Source organism: Podarcis gaigeae, assembly GCF_964106915.1.
Source record: "Podarcis gaigeae genome assembly, chromosome: 8".
NCBI lineage: Eukaryota > Metazoa > Chordata > Lepidosauria > Squamata > Lacertidae > Podarcis > Podarcis gaigeae.
Window position 1 is genome coordinate 7,881,471 of NC_139684.1, and position 12,507 is coordinate 7,893,977.

At 45.6% G+C, this 12,507-nt stretch overlaps 1 protein-coding gene across 14 annotated transcripts in view; it reads right to left on the reverse strand.

Moving 5' to 3' along the window:
- ATXN2 (ataxin 2) overlaps positions 1-11,503 on the reverse strand; it is a 63,783-nt gene extending 52,280 nt beyond the window's left edge. For 12 of the 14 annotated variants that reach the window (XM_083753165.1, XM_083753163.1, XM_083753164.1 and 9 more), the window contains exon 1: positions 11,047-11,409. In XM_083753165.1, coding sequence (XP_083609291.1) covers positions 11,047-11,402 — 356 coding nt within the window. In that variant the 5' untranslated portion in view covers positions 11,403-11,409. Of the gene's footprint in view, positions 1-11,046 lie in introns of all 14 variants that reach the window. The other 2 variants (XM_083753170.1, XM_083753168.1) reach the window with 2 other exon arrangements.
- Positions 11,504-12,507: the final 1,004 nt, after the last annotated feature.

The following is a 12,507-nucleotide window of genomic DNA, read 5'->3' on the forward strand; positions in this document are numbered from 1 at the left end:
TTCCAGGTTTTCAGGCAAGGGACATTCCTAGCTCTACCTGGAGATGCTCAGGATTAAACATGGAACCTCCCACATGCAAAGCAGATGCTCTACCACTGAGCTAAAGTCCTCCCTCCATAGATGACATATTCACAGCTCTCCAAAATCTTGAGTGGGGATTTTCCCATATCCAAACACCACATCCATCAACGCACTACATCAGCCAAGACATACAAAGGCAACATACCATGGTTTACCATGGTTTAGGATCCTGTCTTGTTCCAAATATATAGTTTCCTAGTTCTAAACAAACATATTTGAATGAGTAAAAAGCTTGTTCATATATTCACTTATCAATTAGAAATTTCCTAGTTTATCTTGGGTTATGATTGTCTGAATGCAGCTAATGCCAAACATACAAGTGAACAGAAAGCAAAAGCTCTATAAACGGTGAAGCTGTCCTGATAAATGGCTCTATGCTCCAACAACCACAGTTTTCCTCAAAATAGTCCTAGCAAACGTTTCCATGCCTGTCAATCATTACCTCCTTCATTAAACTTGGTTTGCACATCCTATTGAGTTCAGCAGGTAGGTACAAAGTGACTGGCTTTTTATGTTCAAATAGGGACTGAAAAGAATAAAGGGCCAACATCAGATAAATATTAATATTATTGTTTATACCCCACCCATCTGGCTGGGCTTCCCCAGCCACTCTGGGAGGCTTCCAGCAAAATATATAAAACAATAAAACACTAGACATTTAAAACTTTCCTGAACTTCAGATGTTGCCTTCAGATGTTGCCTAAAGTGTATTTTGCAACAAAGCAGTTTGTTGGCCTGACGTGGGTCCTTTTTTAAAAGGGGTATCAATTCCTAAATAAGATTACAAAGACACTTGGGGAAACACCCCCCCCCCAATGATCAAGGATTGCTATAGCTGTTATCAATTACTCACCTATGAAGCGCCATACTGTCAAGGAGTTCTGGTGGACTACCTCCTGCCACACAACTCTTTCTACCCAATGCATTAAGCATCAGTGACCCTGCAATGCATCTCAGCACTTTCAGAAGCACAATTAGCTGGGGAACAACAGGGGGTGTTTTCTGCAGTAGTTGCAGAACTTCTTTCCTAGAGAGGTTTTGATTGGTTTCAGGTGAGCTTCTTAAAGCTTGAATTCTGTTTACATCCTGTTTTTATTGCATGAAAAGTATTTTCACTATCTTTATATGTTTTTACCTTGATATGAACTGCTTTTATTGTCATGTATTTTATTAAGTTTTTGTAATCTGTTTATGTTTCTTCTGTAAAAAGCAGAATGCAATTTCCCTCCTATAAATAAATAAATAAATAAATAAATAAATAAATGCAAACGTCCCAGGTTTTTGTTTGTTTGGTGATTACGTTATCACTCATTACTCCTGCTGTGGTCAATTCTGTTTATTTTGAATATATTTAAAGTACAACTGAATTGTCACAGACTGCATTTTTTGCAGTTCATGACATTTCCCCTCAATGTTTACCACTGCCACCCATATGTATATTTAAATTTCAACTGAAGATAAACTTCATGCATATAATGAAATGAAATCCCATCTACAAAAATGTATGCTTTGGTAAATTCCTAAATCTTTTAAGATGCCACAAGGTCCTTAATGATTTCTTTTAGTAAAAACATGACTACCCTTCTGCAATCTTATTTTGGTTAAGTTTTCAGTTAAGTATTCTTCTAGAGTTAAGCAGTCCTTTAGATTACATTAACACAATAGTTTCTGTACAGTGGTACCTCGGGTTAAGAACTTAATTTGTTCAGGAGGTCCGTTCTTAACCTGAAATTGTTCTTAACCTGAAACACCACTTTAGCTAATGGGGCCTCCTGCTGCTGCCGCAGGTTAAGAACAGTTTCGGGTTAAGAACGGACCTCCAGAATGAATTATGTTCTTAACCAGAAGTACCACTGTACAAAAATAACAGTTGTACTTTCCACACTACTCAGAACAAACTCACTGGCTTCCCATGCCCCTTACTGGGGCAGTGAGGTGGGGGGATTCTACCACCTTGTAGGCAATAGCTCATTTGTACTCCACATGTATCAGTCTCAAGATGTTGCTGTAAAGATACTAATTAGCAACTGGCTGGGGCAGGAAGAGATTCTCAAGGTCACTTCATCATTTCAGGAACAGTTAGAAAGAGCACATTTCCCTGACTTTCCAAAAGAGCAGGGCAAAGATATCAAGCTTAGTTAATGATTGCAAGAAGAGAAACGCCAACTCCATCTTTGATTTCAAATATATAGGATAACCACAGAATTGTGGAGTTGGAAGAGACTCAAAGTTTCATCTAGCGTAACCCCCTGCAATGCTAGAATCTCAACTAAAGCACCCAAGACAGATGGCCAGCCAACCTCTGCTTAATGAATGAAGGAGAGACCACCACGTTCCGAGGGAGTCTGCTCCACTGTCAAACAGCTCAGGAAATCCTTCCTGGTGTTGAGCTGGACTCCCTTCTACAGTGGTGCCTCGCAAGACGAAATTAATTCGTTCCGCGAATTTTTCCATCTAGCGAATTTTTCGTTTTGCGAAGCACGAAATCCCATAGGAATGCATTGCAAATCAATTAATGCGTTCCTATGGTCAAAAAAAGTCCAAACAGAGCCAAATTTGGTACAACAAGAGTTTATTAAGTGCTCTTTAAAGTCACACATACTGTAAAGAGCATTTCAAAATTCAAACCCAGATTTTTTTTATAAAAAAAACAGCAGAGTGCCCCAATGGTCACAGAAAATCATAAAAATGCAGAAAAAAACCACACAAGCTTCCAGATTCTTGCAAACCCCTCCCCAACACCAAGTCCTTGAATTCCAAACACCCCAACCCAAAATCCAAACCCCCCCAAAAAAAGTTTTAAAAGCTTAACTTACCAAATGGCTGCAAAAGAAGTTTTGGAAAAGCTTCAAAAATCACCAAAGTCTTTAAAAACCTCAAAAAAGGCTACTATGTACACTGCGTTCTATGAGTTACTCCTCGAAGTCAAGTTGCAACTGTATTAACGGTGTTAAGAAAAAGGAAACAAACTTTCAAGACGTTTTTGTCTTGCGAAGCAAGCCCATAGGGAAATTTGTCTTGCGAAGCAGCTCATAAAACGGAAAACCCTTTCGTCTAGCGAGTTTTCCGTCTTGCGGGGCACCACTGTAGTAACTTGAATCCATGGGTTTGGGTCCTAACCTCCAGAGCAGGAGAAAACAAGCTTGCTCTATCTTCCATGAAACAGCAGTGGGGGTAGGGTAAGTGAAAACAAGCTACAACAATTATAGTGTTGTTCACTGCTCCTGCTCAGGCTGCACAGAAAAAGCATTTTAGTTCCAGAAATTCATTCCGATTGCGCAGATTAAATATAATTGATAGAATTCTACAGGATGAAGTATTCATGTGTGAAAACAGTCAAGGTCTAATGATCCCCAGGCATACACCTCCAGATGGTTGGAGATATTAGGGGTGCCCAGGCATCTTCACTTGGCCTCAAGTGGCCACGTCAGGTGCAAAATGAGCCTGGTTAATTTCGAACACTTGTGCTTTGAATTATAAAATGTTGATAGGTCATACTGGCATCTCTTGCACTTAAAAGATCATACAATTCCGCTCCAGCTTTCTTCTGTTTCTAAAAAAATCTTATTTTATAGAATATGGTCAACCTTAACGGGTGTTTTCCACACAGCAGTTCTGTTTCTCCAAAGTGACTATCTTCTGTGTGATCAGAAGCAAAACAGCTAGCTCTCGCCTGCTGCCCCATGTCTCTGCAATCCATTTGTTTGCAACCACAAGAGAAAAGCAATCCATTTAAATGTGTGAAAGAGCTTCTTCACAGTTTGCTTAGCACATCAAAAGTCTTCATGAGAAGCCGAGCAAAAAAAGGAAGGCTCTCAGTCGCAAATCATACAACTGGAAATGTCAATTTGTTCACTAGGTAGCTGGTGCTGAGTCTCAAAAAAAAAAAAAAAAAACGACTGGCAACCAGTTAATTTCGATCACTGTGCTGCAGGTGTAGTTTTGCACTTTCTCAAGAAGGAAACAAACACGGCACAGGTGTCACAGGTCCCTGCAGCAGCTCCTTTGCTTCCATATCTCTTGGTCCTACACACACTGTAAGACAGCACTCTGGGCCTCCAGCTCAAACTCCCCTGCTAAACACCGCCGGTTTACATGTACTGTTCATTTTGACTGTGATTCCTGCATTGCAGAGGGGTTGGCCTAGCCCTAGTTTATCCGTGAGGGTACCTTCCAGGCCTATGATTCTGGAACTGCTAACACCTCCCCCCAAATCACTTCCTCTAGCACAGCACATGGCCACACTCACAAATGCACAATCAAGCCTCTAAACAGCTCAGACAAGCAAACAGCCCCAATCCAAAGACACAATATACAGTGGTACCTCAGGTTACATACGCTTCAGGTTACATATGCTTCAGGTTACAGACTCCACTAACCGAGAAATAGTGCTTCAGGTTAAGAACTCTGCTTCAGGATGAGAACAGAAATCGTGCTCTGGCGGTGCGGGGCCCCATTAGCTAAAGTGGTGCTTCAGGTTAAGAACAGTTCCAGGTTAAGAACAGACCTCTGGAACGAATTAAGTACTTAACCTGAGGTACCACTGTACCCTCATGAGGGTTATGGATTCAGAGAGAAAGCAAATACATTTATTCAAATGATATTTGAAAGGATGGGGCAATTCCAGGTAACTGGACTCCTCCCACTCCTGGGATGGGCTCTTAGAATTTCAAACCAAACACACCTTTAGGTTGGTGTATTAAAAATTCATATAGGCTACTAAAGAACCAATAGACACCAAGCTTCATGGCATATTGTTCCTACGCACATGAGGGGAAGCAGCAAAGTGGGAGCAATTGGGCAGTGAACACTAGAATGCTGCTTGGTCCTAATAAGCCACTGACCGTCTCTTTTTGTTATTTGTGAACAAGGTCTATGTATTTCAGAATGACCTTAGACCAGACATGTCCAAAGTCCATATTGGGGGCCTAATCCAGCCCACCGGTCAGTTTAATCTGGCCCCTGTGGCAATTTATTTCCTGGGGTAAAATCCTAAAAAAAAAAAACCCTCAACAACTGCAACCCTTAAAAAGCTCAACAACTTTGGGGTAAAACCATAAAAAACTAAACAACTTCAATCCTAAAAAAAGGTTAACAACTACTTTGGGCGGCCCTCATGGCCCTTCACTTCATCAAATATGGCGCTCTCTGAAAAAAGTTTGGAGACCACTGCTAGACCATATGCTCTGCTTGCCAAAGGTTACAACTCAACATAGGTTTGGGAAAGACCCTGTGTCTGAAATCTTGAGAGAGCTGTGGCCAATACTGAGCTAGATGGACCAATCATTTGACGCCGTTTAAGACAGCTTCCTATATTCCTATAGTTTGTTGCTGATTGTGATTTGTCAGAGATAAACCATGTTCCTAGTTCAGATATGGCAACAACCAAGGCTCATGGTTTGTTGTCCCCACCAGCCTAAGGAGAGAAGTAGAGCAGGAATGATGAAGCAGTATGCACTAGCATGCTGCTCAGTCCCGGTAAGCCATAGTTTATTGACATCCACATACCCAATGGTAGTATGTACTTATGTCCAACCTCTTTTGCAACTGATTGGCGGTGGCCGTTCAAAAGCAGTTTGTGAAACAGTGCAAGGACTTGCTGCATAACCAGGGACAGGGGAAGAGCTATGGTTTGACAGTATATAATTCCAATCCTCGCTCAACTACCCTGGCTGACAATTAGTTTCCTGGCCCAATTCGAAGTGCTAGTTCTGACCTATAAAGCCTTAAATGGCTCAGGACTACAATACCTCAAGGACTGCCTCTCCCCACATGAACTGTCACGGAGCCTGTGATCATCATTTGAGGCCCTTCTTCATGTGCCTCCTCCATGAGGGGTCTGGAGGACAATTTTCCGTGGTGGTTCCTCACTCGTGGACCGCTCTCCCCAGGGAGGCTCACCTGACACCTTTATTACATATATTTAGGTATCAGCCGAATGCATCTCTCTCGTCCCAGGCTTTTGGCTAATTAAAGAATATATCAGTGTATCTGAAGAAGTGTGCATGCACACGAAAGCTCATACCAAGAACTGACTTAGGTGGTCTTTAAGGTACTACTGGAAGGATTTTTTTTTTGTAAAGAATATACGACCTTTTAAACTGAGGGGGTTTTGTATTTTTTGTGTTTGTAACTGTGTTGTGTATTACTGTGTTTTTATATTGTAAACCAGCCTGTGATTCTCGAAGGAAGGGCATTAATAGAAATTTAATATAACAACAACAGCAGCAGCAACAACAGCAACAGTCACACACAAATGCTTGGGTGTGTCTATAGCAGCTCTTAGGGTCCGTCTGCTAATATTAATACACATATCCAAAATGATTAATACTGATACCAGGAAATCCTCTAATCCTCTACAATATTTTCTCCTTTTTGGCTGTGTTCAACCTTTTTGGTTGAACACAGCAGGCATTCCTGTTCTCTGCCAAAAAAGCAGATGTACATACCTATTTCCTTCAGAATTTATCTCCACTGGATAAAAATGGAATATTCATTCACATTTTGAATACAAAAAACAACTTCAAAACAGACAGCAGCAGGACATTTCACTTCAGCAGGATTCTATTGTACAATAAACTAGTATTGTAGCATAAAGAGTAATAAAAGGCATTCAAGAACTAAAAAGCAGTAGTCACTATTCTCAAATGCTCTACATATTTAAAAGAAACATGGTATCAGAATAGGGGCATGCCAGAATTACCAGCATCTAGTAAGGTCTCCACACAGAGGTACAAGAACACAAGCCCATTTTAGAAACCCAAATTAGATTCTAAACAGGTGCTTTAATCCTCAGTACACGCAACATTTCCAACTGACTCATAAACAACACTTTCAATCTGTAGATTTTGCTTTTCCACATAAAAGCATTACCCTGAGACAGATCACAACCAATGAAAAAAAAATAAGCTGTTTCTGATGAAATCTCACTTAATATTAGAATTAATAGCTATACTCACACATATCACATTTCAAAAGGGGTGACCAGTGTTAGAAACTCAGATATGTAAGCTAATAGCCAAATGGCACCTTAAAACTGGCCTATACTCACCACAACCGAATGTGTAGGCACATTTTAATGAAATTTTGTTGTTGTTGTTATTCATTTCTGTTCTATACTGCTTTATATTTTGAAGGGGAAAAAATCTCAAAGTGGTTTACAACACAGTAAAACATCAAATAAAGCAATCTAGAATAAAACATAATTCAAAATATTTCAGATCCTTCCCTAAGTTACATTTTGCTTTCCCCATATGTAGGTACCTACTTAATCTATATATTTGCCCCATAGAATAAATACTCCAGGAAGCCAGTGTGCTGATGTGGTTAGAGTATTGGACTAGGACCTGCAAAATCAGGGTTCAAATCCCCACTCAATCATAAAGCTCACTGGGTGACCTTGGGCCAGTCACAGCCTCTGAACCTACCTCAAAGGGTCACTGGAGGGATTAACTGAGGAGGGGGGAAAACCATGTACTCCTTGGAGAAAAGGGTGGGATAAGCACTTCTGCTTACCTGCTTAAGAAATTTGGAGGGTCAGCCAAATGGAGATGTCAGTCACCAACCTGGCATCTAGAGATCTCCATGTCCTCACAACTGGACCCATACCAGTCACAAAATGCGCTGAGGGGATTTCAAACACTGGTGGGTGACAACATCAAACAGGTCCTGCCTTATGCCCTTTCCAAGAATATTCCTATTTATCCCCCCCCCCCCAAGTCTCCCATCTAAGAAGTAGAGTAAGTTCTGGAGGATTGCACTATTGATATCTACTATGCGTAGTAATTTTTCACTCATACAGAAAAGAGAAATGGAGGCACTGTCTCATGCTACATTTCTGTGAGTTTTGTATGTTATGCACCAACTGTACAAGCTATGCTGGTTGCATTAGGTTTATTTAGTCTGCAAAAAGTTTGTGTAGCAAAATGCAGTCCTGGATAACAGACACCCCTCATGCCCCTGATCTAAAACATAAACTCTCTAAAGTACTTTGAACTATCTAAAGTACTTGTCAATATCTCAGGAATACTTACAACCAATATTATTATCCTCCTATTACAGACAGGGTGGAGTGAGAGAAAGAAGTTTGCCAAAGGCCAGCAGAAGCAACATTTGAACTGGGGACTTCCTGGTTCACAGTTCAGCCTTCTTGCTATTTCTAAGTATCTGATGTACTTCTGCACAACTGAAGGCTCTGGCTTTCATGAATATAGAAGCAGGTTTTCAAAGAAATGTCCAAATTGCAAGAGGATAGAAAGAGGGGGAGGGCGTTACTGGTTTGTTGGTTTGATCTACGTTCTTGTTGTTATCATGTATTTTGTGTTTTTATATTGCAAACCACCCTGAGACCTATGGGTTAAGGGCGATATAGAAATTTAAGAAATAAATAAATAACCCACTGATTAGAACTCTCAGCACCTTTACTTGGAAGCAAGGCTGAGTGACTTCTGTTGGTCTTTCTTCTAAGTGATTGTTCTTTTGATATCCGATAGTTGTAGTTGGGTAAATAAAACATGCAAAAAGAAGTGGGGAAGCCAGTACTTTTAAGGGTATTAAACACATCTTGGCAACAACACAAATTCTGTTTATACATTGTTCCATGGACAACACAGCAAGTTGCTTAGCCTGAAGTTATATTGCTTCCTGCAGGCACACAATTCAATATGACAAATGCACATTACCGTCTATGCACCTTATATTGCATAATTTTAATATTGTAAGAATCATCAGTGTTTTGGATCAGTTTGTATAAAAACTCCACTACTCTGAACAGATTAGCAATGGTATTGAAAATCATAACAGAAAAATACTTCTTATCGCAGCTGGAGGGGAAATCTAGTCCCACACATTCCTGAATCACCTTTCTCTTCCCTTTCCAAGAGGCCTGTTTTAAAGGGAAGGACCCCCTGGTTTGGGCAATGAGGCTTGGCAGGATCATTTGGGGGGGTGGAGCTGGGGGAGAACCTCAACTGCAATATAAAATGGTCACTCTCTGCACTCAAGGCTGCAGTAACGGGTAAGGCCGGCTGGCAGGGGCCTGCCTCACAGCAAACCAGGTGCCCTCTGCCCAGGCTGAGTTTCCTGCCTGAGAGTCTCGAAGGGCAGGCACCCCAACACACACATGTCTGCTAATCATCTCCCCTCTCGCGCATACACAAGGGAACGAACAACTCCAAAGGCCTAGACCCAGGAGTGACACTTACCACAGCACCAACGTCCTTTCCAGGCCCGGCCAGCCTTTGCTGCAGCCTCGGCCTTGGGGAGGGGAGGAGAGGCCTTCTACCGTCACAGCTCGCTGGTTGCAGCTCCCGTGTATGCCGGTGTATGCATGCCTTCCCCGGCAATTCTTGCTCCCTCCCTCCCTTTGCCAAAAAATGGTTTCCCGCAAAATCAGGAGGGGTCCTACCAGGGTTGTCCTTCCCTATTCTCCACCACCACCCCACAGCAATGCCCAAAGCTTGGAAATGCCTTCTGCCTCCCCACGGCAGTGTGAGCAGAAGATCTATCCCAGCTTGCTTCTCCTCCTTCACCCCCCTCTCCAAAATACTATTATGCGGTATTCTCTCTCCTCAAGCCTCTGCCCAACATGGAGGCCAAGCTGCCTTTCCTGCCCCTGTCACCCTCCATGAAAGGCATTATGCCCCCCCTTCCCAGGGCAATGCCAGTTGCTGCGCCTGGTAACTCCCATCACACACACAACATTGGGCCAGCTGAAGTGGGGAGGGGGAGGTCCCCCATTTCCTTTCCTGAGGGGATGCGGAACATGGAATCCCTTTTTCTCCTCCCACCCCTAAAATACAATTTCTTCCAGGTCACAGTCAGCCACTGAATGATTACGTACCCCCCCCCATTCTTAAGATTCCAGGTAACACCTCCCCCTCAATACAATCCAAGGGAAAGTGATGCCACTCACCAACACCTTCCCATCCCCCCCCACCTCCAAAGCGGGCAACCTCCATTGCCCCCTCCCCTATGACAAGTGCTCCCTTCAAACAATGCCACCCTTCCATGCCCCCCCCCCAAACCCTGTTATGCAATTATGCAGTTTTTTTTAGAGGAGAACTTGGGAGGAAAAGAGACACTCTTTAGCCATTATTTCTACAACGGCCAGCGGTGGGAAGGGAGGGGGAATCTTCTCTTTATTTCAAGGCAACGCGGCCCCTTTACATTTCTCCGCAGCCCCAGCCCCTCTCTCCCCCCAAATCATCAGTCATAACATTTATTTGCCTTGGGTCCTTTTACGGGAAGAAGGCAGGTTAATCAGAATGGTATCAACGCCGCAATCACAACCATCTAGATAGGCCTCTCCGCGGCACACAGACCCACACAAAAGGCGGCAATATTCCTCCTTAACAAATATTTGCACAGCATATGCCCCCATGGCTGTTCCTGGGTCCGCACCACTCCTCTGCCCTCCTCAAGGAGAAACCAGCCAGCAAAGCGCCCGGCAGAGGAATCCCACCGCGTGACCCCTTTTCCTTTCCCCTTTCCTTACTCCCAAGCAAGCCTGCGTCCCGCTTCCCTCCCCAAAGGCAGCGGCCGCAGGATCGCAGCCCTTCCGAGGCCGCATCCACCACACGTCCTCCCGGCGCCTCCCAGGAAAGCGCTGCTTATTACGATCGCTGTTAATTATGGGCTCATGTGCGGGCATTTATGCACGAGGCCCGGCGCCGAATCTATTGGGGATGAAACGGGGGTGGGAGGAGAGAGGCCTAAAGCGGAGGACTCCCCCCCCCACCCAAAAATAAATATTACCCGGGACCGGCCACCCGAGGCCTTCCACCCGCCTACCCGCCGCGACCGGGCCTGGCCACCCTATTCCCCGCCGTGCAGCGCCCAGGTAGCCGCGGAGGGCAGCGCGGAAGAGCCCGGCAGGGAAGCAGGCGAGGCCCGCCCGTCAAACCCGCTAGGCCTGGCGCCGGGGGAGGCGACCCCCGCCCCGGTCCCTCTCGCCCCTCGACTCACCTGCCCAGGTTCTGCCTGCCTCCGACGCTTCCTCCAGCCGGGATCCCGCTGGGGCCGGGGCCTGCTCCGCCGCTGCTATTCCCACCTCCGCTACCGAGGGGCTTGCGGCTGCTGCTGCTGCTGCTGCTGCTGCTGCCGGCCGACTGGGCCGGCCCCTGGGGCGGTGGCGGCAGCGGCGGCGGCAGCGCCGCCGGCTGGCTCGTCGTCGCGGTCGTCGTCGTGGTGGAGGCCGTCGTCTGCTGCTGAGGCGGCTGCGGGGACGCCGGCTGCAGAGGCGGCGCTCCCACGGCTGCTGCTGTTACGGCGGCGGCGGCGGCGGCGGCGGGCGAAGGCTGAGGCGATGGCTTGAGGGACATGGCTGAGCCGAGGGAGGCAGGCGAAAGGAGGGAGAGGGGGAGGGACGGGCGGAGCGCGCGCACGCTCGTCCGTGCTCGCTGCGGAGGCTCCTTCCGCCCCTCACGACGGCGGTGGCTGAGGCCGCCTCCTCAGGAGGTGGGGAGCGAGGAGGAGGAGGAGGAGGAGACAAGCCGGCCGGCCTACCGACCCCGCGCTCGGCTGAGGGTGAAGGCCGCCCGCCCGCCCGCGCGTGAGGAAAGCGGCAGCACCGGGGAGGCGGCAGGGCGGGGCCCAGCTCGGCGGTACGTAGCGGGGGTGGGGTGGGGGGAGAAGCGGCGCCCGGCGGAGGCCTCGGCCGGAGGACGACGAGCAGCCGCAGCGGCGACGGAGGGGCTCGTCTCCCCTCAGGCAAGCGGGCGTCTTTCGCGGACGGAAAGGCCCTGAAGGGGAGAAATTCTGGATGAGCCCCCGGGAAGGGGGTCATTCGAGGGGGGCCCTGACCACGCGCAGAGTGGCGTTTTTCTCCTCTCCTCTCGATTGTCGGAAGGGGAGGAGACGCGCTTAAGAGCCGCTCGTGGCCCCTCTTCCACGCGCGCGCACCCACCCACCCCAAAAAGCCGTGCGTTTTATTTTTTAAAATAATTTGTATTACTTTCCCATTTAAACATATATAATCACATCATTGTTATCCACTTTGGCTCTTTAGAGCCTATCGACTTCCTTCCCTCCCACATCTTGGCTTTCAAAACTAACCTTTATATTTAAGCATTTTATATATTTTCCAGTTCTACGATGACTCTTTACTAAATACCTCAAAATTTAAGTAAATATAGAAAGGTAAAAAAAAAAAATTCATTATAAGTCTTCAGATAACCCTACTAGTGTTGTTAATTGCTTACGATGAACTTTCAGATAATGAATAAATCTACTCCAGTCTTTTTGGAATATTTGATTGTTATGGTTTCGGATTTTTCCCGTCAGCTTCGCCAGTTCTGCAAAGTCCATCATTTTCATCTGCCACACTTGTAGTCATGCTTTTTAAGCAGCCCTTCTAATATTTAACCGCATGTCGCTTACTGTATTCTGTGTGTGCGTGCACATAAACATAAATTTACACAGACACAC